General features: G+C 56.1%; 1 protein-coding gene across 1 annotated transcript; it reads left to right on the forward strand.

Moving 5' to 3' along the window:
* Positions 1-12,366: 12,366 nt before the first annotated feature.
* Positions 12,367-15,481, forward strand: LOC119859491 (epidermal differentiation-specific protein-like). Its single transcript, XM_038411687.2, has 2 exons — positions 12,367-12,497; positions 14,325-15,481. The coding sequence occupies exon 2, from the start codon at positions 14,345-14,347 to the stop codon at positions 15,464-15,466; it is 1,122 nt and encodes a 373-aa protein (XP_038267615.1). The 5' UTR covers positions 12,367-12,497; positions 14,325-14,344; the 3' UTR covers positions 15,467-15,481.
* Positions 15,482-19,211: the final 3,730 nt, after the last annotated feature.

The raw sequence follows: 19,211 nt of genomic DNA on the forward strand, positions 1-19,211 counted from the left end.
GCTAATATATCTGTCTCGCACTACTTTTCTATAGCCATCTGGCCTTTCCCCATCACAATGGTCTAAACCAGAGCTTGTAGGAACAGAGAAGAAGACCCCTCAGTCAGGTACATCTTGGGGGACAGGGAGGCCAGAGCCCCATCTGGGCCTCCCTCTATTTCCCCAGCCAGCGCCAAACTGAAACTCTCCCACCCCTCCTCTGGCCTTTGTCTCTTTCACGGGCCAGGAGGCCACCTGCTCTCTTCGTTCTCCAACACCTTCAGTTGGAACCTTTGCAGAGGAGGGGCCCAGGCCATCAGTGTCCAGGAGACAGGGTGTCGGCCATTCTCTGTGCAGACACCATCACACTGGCCCTCTGCTCTGCAACAATCACACAGCTTATCCCACCACCTAGATACTTAAGAACTGCATAGGGGAAACTGAGGCACCCCCACAATATTCAGAGAAAACATTAAGAACATTCCCACTTTGTCACAGAGCTTATGCTCGGTGGTTATCCACCAGGACCCACAGATCTTTTTCAGAGGCCCTGTTCCCAGGATAGAGCCCCCAGTCTGTGAGTACGGCCAACACTCTCTTTGTTCCTAGGTGAATACACTTACTTTTAGCTGCAGTAAAATGTATATTGTTTGTTTGAGCCCAGTTTGCCAACCGATTCAGATAGTTCTGTATCACTGACCTGTTCTCCTCATTATTTGCTACTTCCCCAATGTTTGTCGTCTGCAGGCTTCCAGTGATTTTGTTTTCTTCCAGGTCATTTGATAATTTTAACTAGTGAAGGGCCAAAAACCGCTCCCTGCAAGATTCCACCAGAAACATTGATGGTTCCCTGCATGCAATTCCGTGTGAGACCTATCAGTGAGCCAGCTTTTAATCCATTTAATGTGGGCCATGGTAACTCTGTAGCATCCTAGTCTGTTAATGAAAATGTCGTGCAAGGCCAAGTCGCGTATCTTAGAGGTCTGTACATCAGCACTATTGACCATAAGAACGGCAAGACTGGGTCACACCAAAGGTCCATCCAGCCCAGTATCCTAAGTCTGCTGACAGTGGCCAATGCCAGGTGCCCCAGAGGGAGTGAACCTAACAGGTAATGATCAGTGATCTCTTTCCTGCCATCCATCTCCACCCTCTGACAAACATAGATTCATAGATACTAAGGTCAGAAGGGACCATTCTGATCATCTAGTCCGACCTCCTGCACAGCGCAGGCCACAGAATCTCACCCACCCACTCCTATGAAAAACCTCACCCATGTCTGAGCTATTGAAGTCCTTAAATCATGGTTCAAAGACTTCAAGGAGCAGAGAAGCCTCCTCAAGTCAACCATGCCCCATGCTACAGAGGAAGGCGAAAAACCTCCAGGGCCTCTCCAATCTGCCCTGGAGGAAAATCCTTCCCGACCCCAAATATGGCGATCAGCTAAACCCTGAGCATATGGGCAAGATTCACCAGCCAGATACCCAGGAAAGAATTTTCTGTAGTAACTCAGATCCCATCCATCTAATAGGCCAAATCCCCTGAGATGGGATATTTACCCTGAATATTTAAAGATCAATTACTTACCAAAATCCCATTATCCCATCATACCATCTCCTCCATAAACTTATCGAGTAGAATCTTAAAACCAGATAGATCTTTTGCCCCCACTGCTTCCCTTGGAAGGCTATTCCAAAACTTCACTCCTCTGATGGTTAAAACCTCGTCTGATTTGAATCTAAACTTCCTGGTGGCCAGTTTATACCCATTTGTTCTTGTGTCCACATTGGTGCTGAGCTGAAATAATTCCTCTCCCTCTCCTGTATTTATCCCTCTGATATATTTATAGAGAGCAATCATATCTCCCCTCAACCTTCTTTTAGTTAGGCTAACAAGCCAAGCTCCTTAAGTCTCCTTTCATAAGACAAGTTTTCCATTCCTCGCATCATCCTAGTAGGCCCTTCTCTGTACCTGCTCCAGTTTGAATTCATCCTTTTTAAACATGGGAGACCAGAACTGCACACAGTATTCCAGGTGAGGTTTCACCAGTGCCTTGTATAACGGTACTAAAACCTCCTTATCCCTACTGAAATGCCTCTCCTGATGCATCCCAAACCGCATTAGCTTTTTTCACAGCCATATCACATTGGCAGCTCATAGTCATCCTATGATCAACCATACTCCAAGGTCCTTCTCCTCTTCCGTTACTTCTAATTGATGCGTCCCCAACTTATAGCTAAAATTCTTGTTATTAATCCCTAAATGCATAACCTTACACTTCTCACTATTAAATTTCATCCTATTACTATTACTCCAGTTTACAAGGTAATCCAGATCCTCCTGTATAATATCCCGATCCTTCTCCGAATTGGCAATACCTCCCAGCTTCGTATCATCTGCAAACTTTATTAGCACACTCCCACTTTTTGTGCCAAGGTCAGTAATAAAAAGATTAAATAAGATTGGTCCCAAAACCGATCCCTGAGGAACTCCACTGGTAACCTCCCTCCAACCTGACAGTTCGCCTTTCAGTAGGACCCGTTGCAGTCTCCCCTTTAAACCAATTCCTTATCCACCTTTTGATGTTCATATTGATCCCCATCTTCTCCAATTTAACTAATAATTCCCATGTGGCACGGTAATCAAATGCCTTACTGAAATCTAGGTAAATTAGATCCACTGCATTCCTTTATCTAAAAAATCTGTTACTTTTCAAAAAAGGAGGGACACCATTCCTTATCCATTCTGACTAATAGCCATTAATGGACTTAACCTCCATGAATTTATCCAGTTCTCTTTAAACCCTGTTATAGTCCTAGCTGTCACAACCTCCTCAGGCAAGGAGTTCCGCAGGTTGACTGTGCACTGAGTGAAGAAGAACTTCCTTTTATTTGTTTAAACCTGCTCCCCATTAATTCATTTGGTGGCCCCTAGTTCTTATATTATGGGAACAAGTAAATAACTTTCCCTTATTCACTTTCTCCACACCACTCATGAGTTTATAGATCTCTATCATCTCCCCCTTAGTCTCCTCTTTTCCAAGCTGAAAAGTCCTAGCCTCTTTAATCTCTCCTCATATGGGACCCATTCCAAACCCCTAATCATTTTAGCTGCCCTTCTCTGAACCTTTTCTGAAGCCAGTATATCTTTTTTGAGATGAGGAGACCACATCTGTATGCAGCATTCAAGATGTGGGCGTACCATGGATTTATATAAGGGCAATAAGATATTCTCTGTCTTATTCTCTATCCCTTTTTTAATGATTCCTAACATCCTGTTTGCTTTTTTGACTGCTGCTGCACACTGCATGGATGTCTTCAGAGAACTATCCACGATGACTCCAAGATCTTTCCTGATTAGTTGTAGCTAAATTAGCCCCCATCATATTGTATGTATAGTTGGGGTTATTTTTTCCAGTGTGCATTACTTTACGTTTATCCACATTACATTTCATTTGTCATTTTGTTGCTCAGTCTCTTAGATTTGTGAGATCTTTTTGAAGTTCTTCACAGTCTGCTTTGGTCTTAACTATCTTGAGCAGTTTAGTATCGTCTGCAAACTGTGGCACCTCACTGTTTCCCCCTTTCTCCAGATCATTTATGAATAAGTTGAATATGGTCCTAGGACTGACCCTTGGGGACCACCATTAGTTACCCCTTTCCATTCTGAAAATTTATCATTTCCTACCCTTTGTTCCCTGTCTTTGAACCAGTTCTCAGTCCATGAAAGGATCTTCCCTCTTATCCCATGACAACTTAATTTACATAAGAGCCTTTGGTGAGGGACCTTGTCAAAGGCTTTCTGGAAATCTAAGTCCACTATGTCCACTAAAAGAAAAGCTCACGAAAGCTTATGCTCAAATAAATTTGTTAGTCTCTAAGGTGCCACAAGTACTCCTTTTCTTTTTGCGAATACAGACTAACACGGCTGCTACTCTGAAAACTGTCCACTGGATCCCCCTTGTCCACATGTTTGTTGACCCCCTCAAAGAACTCTAATAGATCAGTAAGACATGATCTCCCTCTACAGTAACCATGCTGGCTTTTGCACAACAATTTATGTTCTTCTGTGTGTCTGACAATTTTATTCTTTACTATTGTTTCAACTAATTTGCTAGGTACTGACGTTAGACTTACGATCTGTAATTGCCCGGATCACCTCTAGAGCCCTTCTTAAATATTGGCGTACATTCGTTATCTTCCAGTCACTGGGTACAGTAGCTGATTTAAAGGACAGGTTACAAACCATAGTTAATAGTTCCGCAATTTCACCTTTGAGTTCTTTCAGAACTCCTGGTGAATGCCATCTGGGCCCGGTGACTTGTTACTGTTAAGTTTCTCAATTCATTCCAAAACCTCCTCTACAGTCCGTGACAATTCCACAGATTTGTCACCTACAAAAGACGGCTCAGGTTTGGGAATCTCCCTAACATCCTCAGCCATGAAGACTGAAGCAAAGAATTCATTTAGTTTCTCCGCAATGACTTCATTGTCTTTAAATGCTCCTTTTGTATCTCGATCGTCCAGGGGCCCCACTGGTTGCTTAGCAGGCTCCCTGCTTCTGATGTACTTAAAAAACATTTATTACCTTTTGAGTTTTGGCTAACTATTCAAACTCCTTTTTGGCTTTTCTTATTACATTTTTATATTTAATTTGGCGGTGTTTATGCTCCTTTCTATTTACATCCCTAGGATTTGACTTCCACTTTTTAAAAGATGCCTTTTTATCTCTCACTGCTTCTTTTACATGGTTGTTAAGCCACGGTGGCTCTTTTTTAGTTCTTTTACTCTGTTTTTTAATTTGGAGTATACTTTTAAGTTGAGCCTCTATTATGATGTCTTTGAAAAGTGTCCATGCAGCTTGCAGGGATTTCACTCTAGTCACTGTACCTTTTCATTTCTGTTTAACTAACTTCCTCATTTTTGCATAGTTCCCCTTTCTGAAATTAAATGTCACAGTATTGGGCTGTTGAGATGTTCTTCTCACCACAGGAATGTTAAATGTTGTTATATTATGGTCACTATTTCCAAGCAGTCCTGTTATAGTCACGTCTTGGACCAGATCCTGCTCTCCACTCAGGACTAGATCGAGAGTGTTCCTGTACCAGCTGCTCCAAGAAGCAGTCATTTAAAGCATCGAGAACTGTTGTCTCTGCATTTCGTCATGAGGTGATATGTCCCCAGTCAATATGGGGATAATTGAAATCCCCCACTATTATTGAGTTCTTTATTTTGATGGCCTCTCTAATCTCCCTTAGCATTTCATCGTCACTTATGTTGTCTTGGTCAGGTGGTCAATAATAGATCCCTACTGTTACATTCTTATTAGAGCCTGGGATTACTATCCATAGAGATTCTATGGAGCATGTGGATTTGTTTAAGATTGAGTCCATCAAACTTGTAATCCCATAAAAAATCAAGTTAGTTTGACAGGATGTTTTCTACAAACCCATATTGATCGGGATTAATTCCATGATCCTCCTTTAGTTCTGCATTAATCGAGTCCTGTATCAGCCGCTCCGTTATCTTGCCCAGGATCGATGTCAGGCTGACAGGCCTATAATTACCCCTTTACCCTTTTTAAAAATTTTCACAATATGAGCTTTCTTCCAGTCTTCTGAAACTTCCCCAGTGCTCCAGGACTTATAGAAATCAGCATTAACTCTCCAGCAGCCAGCTCGTCAGCCAGCTCTTTTAAAACTCTTGGATGCAAGTTATCTAGACCTGCTGATTTTAAAATGTCTGACTTTAGTAACTTCTGTTCAACATTCACCAGAGATACTAGTTTGTGGGTAGTAGCAGCATGACTGGATGAAGTAAAGGACTCCGAAAGAAGGGTGCAAAATGCCATCAGAAGGTGCTTTGCGCTAATAGCCGATATTGCCAAACCGGCTGCTGGTTGCTTGGCTCCTCCTGTTGTCTGCGGTGCCCTCTGCTGCTTGACCCCCCTCCTGGGAGCCCGGGGCTACCCCCTGCGGGAGGGTCCGAATGCAGGAGCAGGGCTCTCTGGCGCACTCATCATTGCCTCAAACCCTGGAGGTGTGCAGGGAGGCATGGCTGCAGCTCTGGGCTGTTGCGCTCTAGCTAAAGCTGGCCTAGGCTGCCCCGTCTGTGCCTGCAGGAGGGCGCGGGCCTGGCCCTGGTGGCAGCTCTGCTGCCCAGGGCATCCTGGCACAGCCGCCCTGCTGCAGACAAGGCACCCCCTCACCCCCCCCCGCCGGGGTGCAAAGGGTTCTGCTGCTCACTCAGGTGCTGGAGGAAGCTGTCGGAGTGGAAAGGGGCCCGGAGTTGCTGTTGGCTCTGGGTCCCGCAGTGCTCCTGCTGTGTCCTTGCCATGTTCTTGGGACGCTGGCTACTGTCGGCACTCAGGGCTCAGTGCCCCAGCCTGCTCTCCATGCACCCCCATAAGTGGTGCCGCAGGGGCTGTGCTCTGAGCTCGTAACGCTGCTCCCCAGGGCCCTTGGCCTCACTGTTGGGGGGCTGGGGGAAGATAGGAGCCAGCTGGGTTCTGTCCCCAGGCCTGTGGGGCTGTGCTTGCTGCAGTCTGGGCGTGGCAGCAGGCCCGGCACCATGACCATACAGGTGGGGAGGGCAGGGCTGGGCTTCCCCCTCTGACCTCCTTGTTCTGTTTGCAGGGCATGAACCCCGTGTCGTTCGGCTCCAGTGTCGCCCCGGAAGGAGGTCCCCCGCTACCCCCCGCTGGGCTCCCGGATCGCTTTGCCAGCCCTGTAGAGCGCCCCACCCCGTCCTACAGCAATATGGAGGAAGTCGACTGAGGCACTGCTGGAGGGGCTGTTCTGTGGCTTTCCCCCTCCTGCCCCGGGCAGGGGGTCCCTGTCCTTCAAGCCGGCCCTGCCATGGCCCCTTCTCAAGCACTTTCCGCTCGGCCCCGCAAGCTGCCCTGCTGGGTAATGGTTTCATTAGCTACCAGGCAGGGGTGGGGTAGGAGGGCCTGGGGCTCCTTGCTGGGATCACCTGTCCTCAACCCTCCTTCAGCCTGTGGGCCAAATGGGGACAGACCCTGCTGCTCCTTGGTGGGGCTGGGGCCCTTCCCCAGGGCCTGGCATCTCCCTGGCATGGTAGTTGGCAGGGTGGGTGTGGGGCAGCCTGGGCACTGCCTTCAAGTGCAGGCTTCTGCTGTTGGCCCGTGGCCTAGTCAGGGCCTGCCTGGGGGGGCTTTGCCTGCTCTCCGTGGTGCCCATGCAGCAGTGGGAGCCTGGCACAGGGGAGGGGGGGTTGCAAAACAGCCCTGCTGCAGTTCTGCCCGTCCAGGCTGGGCAGGGAGAGAGGAAGGCATGTGCCCCGCCCCAAGCCCTGCAGGCCCCCCCCGGGTGTGTGCCCCCCTCCCCATTCTCCCGTGCATTGGCTCCTTCTCTTCGGCCCTTGGCACCCGACTGCTGTTGTCTCCCTCGATTCTGCCCCGGGCAGAGCCCCTGCCCCCTCCCGCCAGGCTGGGCCCTCCCCTCCCTGCTCCCCCTCACTTTGTATAAAGTTGGTGTTTGTCTTGAGTCATTAAATTCTACTGAACTCTGCCCAGGGCTGTGGTGCCCGTGTGTGGGGCACTGGGCCCTGGCCACCTATGGGGGGTGCTGCCCTGGACCTCTGCCGGCCCGGGACCGCAGTGAAACGCCTCGTGCACTGCAGCGGGCCAGGCCAAAGTCGGGCAGCAGAGCCCTGGGCATGGGCGCAGCGATGGAGCCCTGCAGAGCTGCTTCTACCTGGGGACCGTTTTCACCAGGCTCTAAACAGCAGCAGGAGGGGGGCTTGGGCTGGGATGGGGCAGGGGGGCTTGCAGGAGGAGTAAGGCTTGGGCTGGGATATAGTGGGGCAGGCCAAGAGTGCGCCCTGGCTGAGGAAGGAGGGGTAGGCAGGGCTGAGCTACAGGGTGTGAGGAGTGGGGCTGGGGTTCGGCTAGCGGGGGGAGGGCAGGGCAGGAGGAGGGGTTGCCAGCGTTGGGCTAGCTGGGAGGGGCAGGAGGAGAGAGGCTGGGGCTGGGCTAACTGGGGAGGAGGGGGGCCGGGGCTGGGCTAGTGGGCACTTGCCCCCTACACTTTCACAGTCTTGCAGCCCATAGGGATGGTGCCAGGGGCCACCCAGCTGCAGCTGCTGCTGGGACTTGGGCCCGGGCACAGCGATGGCTCCACCCGGGCTCTGTCAGTGGGTCGCGGCGCCAGACCCCCACATGCCGAGCCAGGCCAGCCCCAGCTGCCGCCGGAGGTTCTTCCGCTTCGAGTGCTTTGGGGATTGTTTCGGAGCCCCCGGCCCGGGGAAGGGGGCAGGAGCCGAGGGCCAGGTCAGGTGCTGTGGCCCCTTCTATGAGCAGCCGGGGGCAGGAAGGGCCATGCACCCTGCGAGCAGCCCCAGGGCAGGGACAGCCTGGCCCAGCACCCATCACCCTGGCCTCGGGCCTGGCTCTGCCTCACCAGCCCTGAGGTGGAGGCGCATGGGATTCGCCAAGTCGCATAGGGCAGGAAAAGGGGCTCCCCTCCCAGTCACCTGGGGGGCCAGGCTGGGCTGTGATGTCCCTTCTGAGCCCCCCTGTGTAAATCCCCCTACCCCAGGTCCGCTCCCTGCTGAGGGGGCCTGTCAGTGCAGGGGGCCCCGGTTGCTGCCCAGGTTTGTTCCAGCCACCCTGTGGGCTGGCCGCACACAGGCCTCTGCCACCCCCAGCTGGGACGGGTCAGGGCCCAGGATGCCCCCCATGGGTGGGGCTGCTGTATGAATTCAGGCACTGGACGGGGTGGGGTGGTGGGGTTGCCAGACCTTGTCCTGCCCAGGGCAGTGGGTGCTCACAGGGCACTGAGCCAGCCAGGGCAGGAGAGAACCATCACCACCCCCTTGGTGGGGCCCGTGGGCCCCATGAACATCCCCATGCCCGAGCGGGAGATCTGGACCCACCAGCTGGATTTCATCATGTCCTGCATGGGTTTCGCCATGGGGCTGGGCAACACCTGGCGCTTCCCCTACCTGTGCCACAAGAATGCAGATGTGGGGGGCGGGGGAGGTGGAGAGCTGGGTATGTCTCCCAGCCGGCCAGGTCTGGGGGCTGCCCAGGTACCTGGTGTGGGAAGCGAGCGGTCCCCCATGCACTGTAGGCCCATGCAGAAGGGGGTCCCTGCAGTGTTTGCACCCCACAGCTCTGAGCTCCCCTGCAAAGCTGGCCCCACGTGTGGCTCTAATCCTCACCGAGACCACTTAGCGCCTTTCGTCGGTCGATCTCGGAGCCCCTTGCAATCGACAATGCCTGTGTCCTCGCACGCCCTTCCCGGGGAGGGGAACTGAGGCACAGCGAGGCAAAGGGACTGGCCCACACTCACAGGAGTCAGGAGCATCTGCCACGTCTTAGGCCTGGATCCTAAGCCCCACGCCAGCCTTCCCCTGCCCCACCTGCTGGTGGGCTCAGGACTCGAGCTCAGCAGCACGAGGCTGCCCCAGTCCTTCGATGGGAACCCCACAGAGAGCTGGGGGCTGGAGCAATGGGGATGGTGGAAGCCATTGGGGGTGTCCCTGGCAGTCACTGCTGACCCTGAGGCCCCACTGCAATGCTGGGGGCGCTGTGCTGCAGGAAGCGAGAGTCAGCAGGGGGTACTCTCCCCTGGCAGGCAGGGCTGGCCCCAGGGCGGTGCTAGGGGGGCGCTGTGGGGTGGGGGCAGTAGGGGGCGCTCCCCCTGGCAGGCAGGGCTGGCCCCATGGCAGTGCTGGGGGGGCTCTGTGGGTCAGGGAGTGGGGCAGGGGCAGCAGGGGGCGTTCTCCCTAAGCAATTTGTCCTGAATTGATACACTCAGTTGTGTCCAGCCAGAGGCAGCATCGTTAACCCTCCAGGAGTATATGGCGGGGTCTATGCTAATGGAAGTGCCAATGTTCGAGCAGATGCTTTATCACAGAAAGGGGGCCCTGAACATCCCCAGGTCACTGGCTGAAGTGGATCCCACATAGTTCGGTCTCGAAGGGGGAAGAGATGTGATGCAGTGGGAGTTTTTCATAATATTTTGAATGACGACTGTGTGCATCAGTTTCCCATTGTGACAAAGTGGGACTGTTCTTAATGTTTTCTCTGAATATTGGCAGGGGAGGTGCCTCAGTTTCCCCTAGGCAGTTCTTAAGTACCTAGGCGGTGGGATAAGGGTGTGTGATCATTGCAGAGCCCGAGAGGGCAGGTGTGGGCAGGGGTCTGGACACAGTGAATGGCCGACACCGTTTCCTGGCACCTGATGGCCTGGCCCTTCCCCCCTGCAAGGTGAGAGCTAAAGGGTTGGAGAACAAAGGAATCCGGTGACCTCCTGGCCTGGGAAAGGGACAAAGCCCAGAGGGGGGGGCTGGAGGGGGAGTCAGTTTGGGACTGGCTGGGGACATGGAGTGAAGTGCAGATGGGGTTGTCCGGCTCACTGCCCCCAAAATGGACCCAGCTGAGGGGTCCTGTTCTCTGCACCTACAAGCTCTGTTTTACTGGGTCGCTGAGAGTCACGTCTGACTGCGGAGTTGGGGGGCAGGACCCTCTGGCTTCCCCAGGACCCCACCTGGGCGGACTGGCTGTGGGAAGTGCAGGGAGGGGCAGAGGATGCTGGATGCTCCGAGGTCAGACCCAGGAAGGGGGAGCCGGGTGAGCTGTGTGTCCTGCAGACAGGCTGCTCCCAGAAAGGAGGCTCCCCCAGAGTCCTGCCTGGCTTCGTAGGGAGCAGGTCCAGAGCATCGCCCGGGGACTCTGTGACAGCCCACTTCGCAGGTGCTTGTTACTCTCAGTCCCTCAGTTTCCCCGCCTGTGGCAGGGCTGATGGTGCCCTCTTTGGGCTGGCGGAAGGGTGGAGCCATGCAGGGGACACAGCAGGGCACTGGAGGCACTGGCTGGAGCTGGGGGCATGACCCTGAAGTGCCACCCCGTGGCTGAACTGCACCAACACCCTGCTGCCCAGATGGAGCCGGCCAAGGTGATGGCTGCGGTGCTGCGCCAGCCTTGGCTCTGCACATGCCTGGCGTGGCCCAGCTACCCCAGGGAGGAGCTGCTGGGGGGTGAGGGCAGTGGGGAGTAGCCCACCTCTTGCTGGCAGCCTGCGAAGGGCAGCGGGGTTGGGGTCTGTGAAGCCTAGCCCCATGGAGCAGGCCCCCGCTGGGGCAGAGCCCAGCAGGGACCCAGCCGAGAAGTCCCTCCTCCCCCCCACGCTCTTGCAGGTCTCTCGGCTCCCGGCCCGTTTGCTCTGCCCCACTCGGGCTCCCCAGCGCCAGTGGCTGGGTGGTTCCTGTAGGGTCAGGGCTGCCGGGAGTGGGACGGGCTGGTCCTCACCTTGCAGTGACTGTGCTCCCAGGCCTGGGGCTCGTCACCTGCACCAAGAACAATATTCACCCTGCCCTGAGGCCCCAGGGCGGTGGCTGGGCCTGTCGGGGAGCAGGAGGCAGGTGCAGGCAGGTGGGTCAGCCCAGTGGTGTCTGCTCCAGTGCCAGGCAGTGAGGGTCTAATGCCCCCTGAGGGACCAGAGGCTCCCTGGCGATCCGCCCTGTAGGAGCAGCACTCGCTGACGGAACGGCTGCCCTGAGCCCGCGGCGTGGGGAGCTGGCTGGGAACTCCCGACTCCCCAGGCTGGGAGCAGGGTAGAGGGTGCTTAGACCCCAAGTGAGGGCCAGGGCTGCCCTTGCCTGAGTCCCTGGAGTGTGGGGCTGGGACTCTTCTCCACTGAGCCAACCTCGCAGGGGGCATCCGGCTCCATCCCCAGGGTGCCGAGCTGGGCCCCAGGACTGGAATCTGCAGCTCCCAGGTGTCTCTCCCTGGTCCAAACCTGAGATCCCGGATCTGTCCCTTCCCCAGCACCTGAGACCTCCCACCCAGTGTGTGGAGTCTGGTCCAGCAGCACCAGGGGCATGGCAGTGCCCGGCTCAGCATGATGGCTGAGTGTGTGAGCCGTGCAGCTCGTGGCTGCTGGTGGTGACTGGCGGCCTGGCCAGGCCGCTGCTGGTGGCTGCACCCTCCCCAGGGCTCTGGCTGGCCTTGGCCCCCGTCTTGCTGAGGGACCTGGAAGAGTCACTCCTGGCTCTTGGTTCTCTCTGCAGCAGGTGCTAATTCCTGCCTCCCGGATGCGGGGCTCCCGCCCTAGGAGCGTGGGAAGGACTGCAAAGCCAAGCATTCAATTAGTGACTCAGCCGCGTCCCCTGACTCAAGCCAGGGTCACCACAGCTGCCCCCTTGTCACACGCAGCGTTGCACAAGGGCCCAGCTTGTCTTGAAGTGCCAGGCTCTGGCCCAGCTGGTGGCAGCCCAGGCAAGCTGAGTGTCCCCGTGCAGGGGGAGGCCAGTGGGCTCATGGGTGGTGCATCCTGTTCCCCAGGGCGTGGCTGGCAGCTCCCTGGGCCATGTGGGTGGGGGTGTTGTCAGCAGCCCTCGATTCAGGTCCCGACAAGATCAAAGCCCTTCCCGCTCCTCTTAAAACGGCACGGAGGTGGGTGGTGCAGTGCTGGCTGTGGGCACGAAGGAGCTGCGACTCGCTGGGCCGGGCTGGCTCGCTCTCACGGACAAGGGCTACGATCTCCCAAGGTATGAGGGCTGGCTGGGGGTCAAGCAAAAGGCCTGGGAGCCTCTGTGGGGCAGCAGCTGTCTCTGTGCTGTGGGTTTACCCCGCAGCAGGAGGTCCCACCTGAGCCAGGCACTGTTAGCAGTGCCAGGGGCTGGGAGTTAGCCAGCAAGAGGCCATGGCCCAGGAAGTCTCTACGCCCCCGTGGTCAGGCTGGGGCTGGCAGGGGGCTTGGATAGCTGCTGGCTCAGGGCTGTCCCAAGGCACAGCGTGGCCTGGAGGACGTCTGTCTGAACCACGGCGTCCGGTCACTTCCCAAGGGGCCAGGCAGGGGCTGGCCACCGGGAGCAGAACCCTGCTGAGCTGGGGGGACACTCGCATGGGGGGGGGCCCTGCTGGCAGCTGTCCAGGGCACCTGGCACCCACCTTGCAGCAGAACCGTCCCCTGCTCGGCCCCACCCGCCCCAAAGGGAAGTGGCCCCTGATGGTGCTGGGAGCCGTGGGCAAACACCCAGCCAGCTGCACCCACGGCAGCGGGGAAGAGGAGGCTTCCTTGTATCCCGCCACAAAGCCTGCTCCATGGAGGGGAAAGGGGATGCCACTCTTTGCCCCCCCACATGTGGGCTGGGGGGAGAAGGGGCAGCCAGGGAGCTGGGGGGGGTAGACAGATGCAGGGAGTCCCAGGTGTGTGCAATGAGCTCAGCCAACAGATGCTACAAAGCCCCTCCTCCCCCCGGGTTTAACAGAACTGCTCTGGGGTGCGGGGGACTGAATTCAGGGCACTGCCCAGTCAGCCCGGACAATCACAAGGGGTCCTGGGGCTCCAGGTCCTTGCAGCCAGCCCGGCGCGCTGGCCCGGCGCGCTGGCAGGGGCTTCAGGGGCCGCTCCCTTGAGAGGACTCAGCGATGACAGAAGCGAGCAGCCCTCGAACCTGCCCTGTTACTTAGCGGCCGGCTGCGCGGGGCACCGGGCAGCAGCATTCCTGGCCTGCCGGAGGCTCCCGGGGCAACTGGTGGGAGGGGGCTGCAGAAGAGACGTGACAGCAATGGGGTGGCTGCAGAGAGCAAGGTGAGGGAAGCTGACCGGAGCCGGCTGCCCCCTTCCCCCAGCGCAGCCAGAGGGGCTGTGGTGAGCTGCCAGACCTGTGCCCGGGAAGAGTGGGTTTGGAGGCAGGGCTGAGCAGGAGTCTGGGTGCGGCACCTGGGCTGGGTCTTGGGGCCCATTTGTTAACCGCACAATCTGGTAATTCCTCCTGTCCCATGGGAGGGGCTGGGAGCTCCTGGCTGGGGTAAGTCCCGCCTGGCCTGGCTAGCGCCCTGGGAGCATGTGGTGCAGGGCCCAGCCCCGAACAGGCTGTCCTTCCCCTTCACAGCCCTCCCCGGGGCCGAGCACCCGGCAGCGGGAGAACCCCAGTGTGGGCTGGCTGGCTGGGGACCCCAGCTGAGCGCAGTGGAGGCGATGCTGCCGGAGCTTGCGAGGCCCTGGGGAGCCTGGCGCTCAGGGACTCGCCCTCCAGCTGTTCAACCTTTGCAGTAACATGGCGAGTCCCAGGCTGTGAGGCCAGAAGGCTCGGTCTGACCTGCCTGGAGCCAGCCCCAGAACCTGCCCTGGGACTGCTGCATCCAGCCCAGAGCCTGGGGGTGAGTTAGAGCCATGGAGGGCCCTGCCAGATTCCTGCCCAGTGGCTGCAGGCTGCCATGGGGGGCAGGCAGGGCACGTGCAGCCCAGGGGGTGGGGTGAAGTGGTGGGGGGTGGTGCAGGGCTGCCCAGAGCATGGGCTGAGACGGGGGGAACCCTCTCCCATGCTCCCTGAGGCAGCGGGTGACGTTTTGCACCTTCCTCCCGGCAGAGCGTCTCCCTGCGCCGGCGATGGTCCTGCCCAGCATTCAGCTCTCCGACGTGCAGCGGGACTCGCCCGGCCAGGCCGAGCTGCAGCACCCCGCGCAGCCCGGCATCAACAAGATCATCGTCTATGAGCACGCCGACTTCGAGGGGCTGAGCCGAGAGTTCACATCCGACGTGCCGGACCTGCACGAGCTGGACTTCGGGGACTGCATCTGCTCGCTGCGGGTGGTGGGGCAGCCGTGGATCGCCTACACGGCCCCCAAGTACGAGGGCGACGTCTACGCTCTGGAGGAAGGCGAGTACCGGACGGTGGAGAAGAACAAGGCTTTCTCTGCGCTGCGGCTGGTGTCCCACGACCTGGCCGACCCGCAGATCACCCTGTACGAGGAGCCCGACTACGCAGGCCAGAGCAAGGTGGTGACAGAAGAGACCAACCTCACCTATGGCTACTTCAACGACCGGGTCTCCTCCCATGTGGTGCAGCGTGGCGTCTGGCTGCTGTACAAGCACCCAGACCGCGGGGGCTGGTATCACATCGCCTGGCCTGGTGAGCGCCTGCCCGACTACAAGCTGGAGCTCGGCTTCCACAACTGCCTGTCCCACCTGCGCCCGCTGGCACCCGGCCGCCCTGCCGTCACCGCCCACATCCTGTGGGACCAGCGGAAGGTGGAGGACGAGCGGGATGTGCTGATTGACGAGATCGTGGGGGTGAACGCCACGGACCTGGAGCAGACGTTCACCACCTGCAGCAGCCGGGAATACGTCACCACCACGCTGCAGAGCTTCCGCTTTAGCAATGCCACCAGCCTGCGGGCAGGGCTCTCCTTCACGGTGGCCGTGGAAGCCTCCAACGTCTTCACCGTGGAGAAGGGGCGCAGCGAGTCCAGCACCCGGCGGGATCGGGTGGAGGTGCTCCTGCCAGCCAAGATCCCACCCCGCACCCAGCTCACCATACATGTGGTGAGCAAGGAGACCACCGTCTCAGTGCCGGTGGAGCTCACCATCAGCCAGAACGAGCGGATCAAGACGGAGCTGGGGGAGTACCGGTGTGTGTCGGGGCGCATCATCAGCACCAAGTACACCATGAAACCGGCCACGCCACCGGGTGGGGAGCAGGCCCCCACGCCCAGCACCCTGGGCCATTGAGGAGCATCCAGACCTGCTCCAGGCACTGAGCCAAACTGGTTTAAACCTCAGCGGGGGGGAGGGGTTAGGGTGAGTTTTGTGGGGCAGGGGGCGATGGGGGTGAGGGTGAGTGGGGTGAGGGCAGGGGTGATGGAGGTGAGTGGGGCAGGGGTGAGGGGGGTTCTGGGGTAATGGAGGTGAGTGGGGCAGAGGTGGGGAGGTTATGGGGTGGGGGTGATGGAGGTGAGTGGGGTCACAGGGCAGGGGTAATAGAGATGAGTGCGGTGGAAGGGGGTCACAAGGCGGGAGTGATGGAGGTGAGTGGGGCGGGGGGAGTCATGGGGTGGGGGTGATGGAGGTGAGTGGGGCAGAGGTGGGGGGGAGGCCAGTGGGTCTCCTCCAGGCAATATCGATGAGAAGGGGCAGCCTGAGCCCTAACTCTGCCCCTATCACATGCTAGACTGCTCAGGTGCCCCAAGGTGGCTCGTGATTAGCCCCCGTGTCTGGGCCGGGCCGGTGCCATGCTCTGCGCAGCTGGCTGGTTCCCAGCTGGCCTGCTGTGGCTGCCGGACGGTGCCGGGCGTTCTGGGCCGATCCCGCCCGTGCTCGGTAGGGACGGGAGGGTTCTGCTGTGGACGGTATTCACAGACCGGCATGGGCAAGGCTGGGCTCTGAGTCGCACACTGGAGGCTTGATGTTTGCAGACAGCCCTAGGCACCTCAGTGGGTATCTGCTTGGTGGGGGCCCTGGAAATCCTTGGAGGCAGTTTTGCTTGCCTTCTCACCTGCCATGCTGCGTTCTCTTCAGAGCTTCTTGCCTGAGCTCTGGGCAGGGGTCAGGCTGCCTGCAGCCCTGCATGGGGCTGCCCCCGCCCCTTGGCCTGGCAGCACTCTGAGAACCAGCTTTGTCACCTCTGCATTGTCCGTTACACCTGTTATCCCCCAGAGAACGCTGAAGGGAGCCCCCCGTGCTGACCAAGGGTCACAGACGGGGCCAGTTCTGTGGGCAAGTCCCACGCTGACGGCGTGGGTGACACAATGTAGTTGAGTCAAACCCTATGCGCTATTGCAGTGATATTTGTACAAGGTGTGTCTTGGGAGGTGACGTTCGAAAACTCATCATTTGCTCGCCCACGTTGTCCTGATTAAATATGTGTGGCAATGTTGTATGTGAAATAATAAGATTCCACTGTATGGTGTGATGAGCACATCCCAACCCGAGGCTGGCAGACAGGTCTGGCTCAAACAAAGGCATGTCTTCTCTGCTTGATTTGCATTTTAAGCAATACACAGAGTCACCCAGCAGGAAGGGGAGACAAAGGAAGCTCAAACACATGAGAAAAAAGCAGCAGGGACCATCCTTCAGCATCAGCTTCTTGTCTCCTTGTGCCTAGCGCGCGCGCGGTGTGTGTCACACACACCAGGCCCATTGAGTCTCTGCACCTGAAGCAAACAGAAGAAGCCTTTACTGGATTCTGGGAGAAGGTCTCTTGAGCGAGTGGGTTTGGTCAGTAAGATGCTGAGATGATGTGGGGAGAAACGTTGCTCAACTCTGATATCATTTGTTAGGCACCGGTAGCATTTTAACTTGATTTTCTTGTAACCATTTCTAACTTTTACGCCTCATGGCTCGTACTCAGTGACAATCTCTCTCCGCGTAGTTAATAAACTTGGTTTATTGTTTAATCTAATCCAATGTATTTACATTGGGAAACTCCATTTGGGGTGGCAAATTGTGCGCAGGTTACTTCTATGAAAGAGACAACGGACTTAGTATAACGTGTCCCGGGGAGAGCGGGGCAGTACAGGACATACAGGTCTGGGGGGAAATCTAAGACTGGGAGTGTGTTGGGGGTGACCCTGCAGTATAACTAAGGCTGGTGAGAGCCAGGGTGGAGCTAGCAGGCTGAAGTTACACATAGACACTCAGGTGTGGCTTGCACGCTGGAGGACTGTTTGTGAGTGGCCCAGGTGGGAGCTGGTTCAGCCAGGCATCGTAAGGCACCCAAGGACAAGGGTGGCACAGCTGCTCCTTAGACTAGCTGTACCCTGGTACATCACAGGGGGTAGAAGGTCGTCAGTCTGTCTTCACTGCCCAGTCGGAAATGATTCCTCAGGCAGGAGCCAGCCTATGGGTCTGTCTGTCCAGCGCCTGGCACAACAGGGGCCAGCCTGTGGGTCTGTCTGTCCAGCGCCTAGCACAACAGGCTGGCCTGTGGCTGGAGCGCTGAGGCAGTACCATAATACAAACCAGAAAGTTACTGGGAGCAGAGGGCAATTCGGGGAGGCCGTTGGCTTGGATGGGAGTGTGGATCTAGCTCTTACTCCAGCCAATGGGGTCCATTCCTTCTTGGCTGTCGCCGTTCCACCAAAGTTTAAGGCTGGAGTCCTAGTTCTGTGAAACACAAGGGTGAGCCTGGCTGGCACTTCCGGTTCAAGCCCACGTTAGAAACTGCTGCAACCGAACAGCCTTCCTGTGTGCCACCTGCTGCCCAGACTGCTGGGCTGTAAGGGCTGCCCGGGCTGTTGGACTGGACTGTGACGGGTACAAATCAAACTATGTTTTAAAATCCAAGATCTCTTTCCTGAGTGGTAACAGCTAATTCAGACCCCATCCTTGTATATGTAGAGTTGGGATTATGTTTTCCAATGTGCATTACTTTGCATTTATCAACATTGAATTTCATCTGCCATTTTGTTGCCCAGTCACCCAGTTTTGAGAGATCGATTTGTAGCTCTTCAGAGTCAGCTTTGGAGTTAACTATCTTGAGTAGTTTTGTATCTGCAAATTTTGCCACCTCACTGTTTACCCCTTTTTCCAGATCATTTATGAATATGTTGAACAGCACTGGGCTCAGGGCAGACCCCTGGGGGACACCACTAGTTACCTCTCTCCATTCGGAAAACTTACCATTTATTCCTACCCTTTGTTTCCTATCTTTTAACCAGTTACCAAACCATGAGAGAACCTTCCCTCTTCTCTCATGACAGCTGACTTTGCATAAGAGCCTTTGTTGAGGAACCCTGTCAAAGGCTTTCTGACAATCTAAGTACACTATAGCCACTGGCTCCCCCTTGTCCACATGCTTGTTGACCCCCTCAAAGAATTCTAGTAGAGTGGTGAGGCAGGATTTCCCTTTACAGAAACCATGTTGACTCTTCCTCAACAAATCATATTCACCTCTGTGTCTGATCAGTCTGTTCTTTATTATTGTTTCAAACAGTTTGCCTGGTACCGAAGTCAGGCTCACTGGCCTGAAATTGCCAGGATCACCTCTGGAGCCTTTTTAAAAAAAATCGGCATCACATTAGCTCTCCTCCAGTCACCTGGTTCAGAGGCTGATTTAAGCGATCGGTTACAGCCCACAGTTAGCAGTTCTGGAATTTCACATTTGGGTTCCTTCAGAACTCTGGGGTGATACCATCTGGGCCTGGTGACTTATTACTGTTTAATTTATCAGTTTGTTTCAAACTAATAAATTAACCTCCTTTATTGCACCTCAATCTGGGACAGTTCCTTGGTTTTGTCACCTGAAAACAATGGCTTAGGTGTGGGAATCTCCCTCAGACCCTCTGCAGTGAAGACTGATGCAAAGAATTCATTTCATTTCTCTGCAATCCCCTTGTCTTCTTTGAGTGCTCCTTTAGCACCTCAATGGTCTGGTGGCCCCATGGATTGTTTGGCAGGTTTCCTGCTTCTGAGGTACTTAAAAAAAACAGACCAGGTAACGTGATCCAACTTGCTAGTGCACCCGAGGCTCAGGGTG

The sequence above is a fragment of the Dermochelys coriacea genome, chromosome 7, assembly GCF_009764565.3.
Source record: "Dermochelys coriacea isolate rDerCor1 chromosome 7, rDerCor1.pri.v4, whole genome shotgun sequence".
NCBI classification, from domain to species: Eukaryota; Metazoa; Chordata; order Testudines; family Dermochelyidae; genus Dermochelys; species Dermochelys coriacea.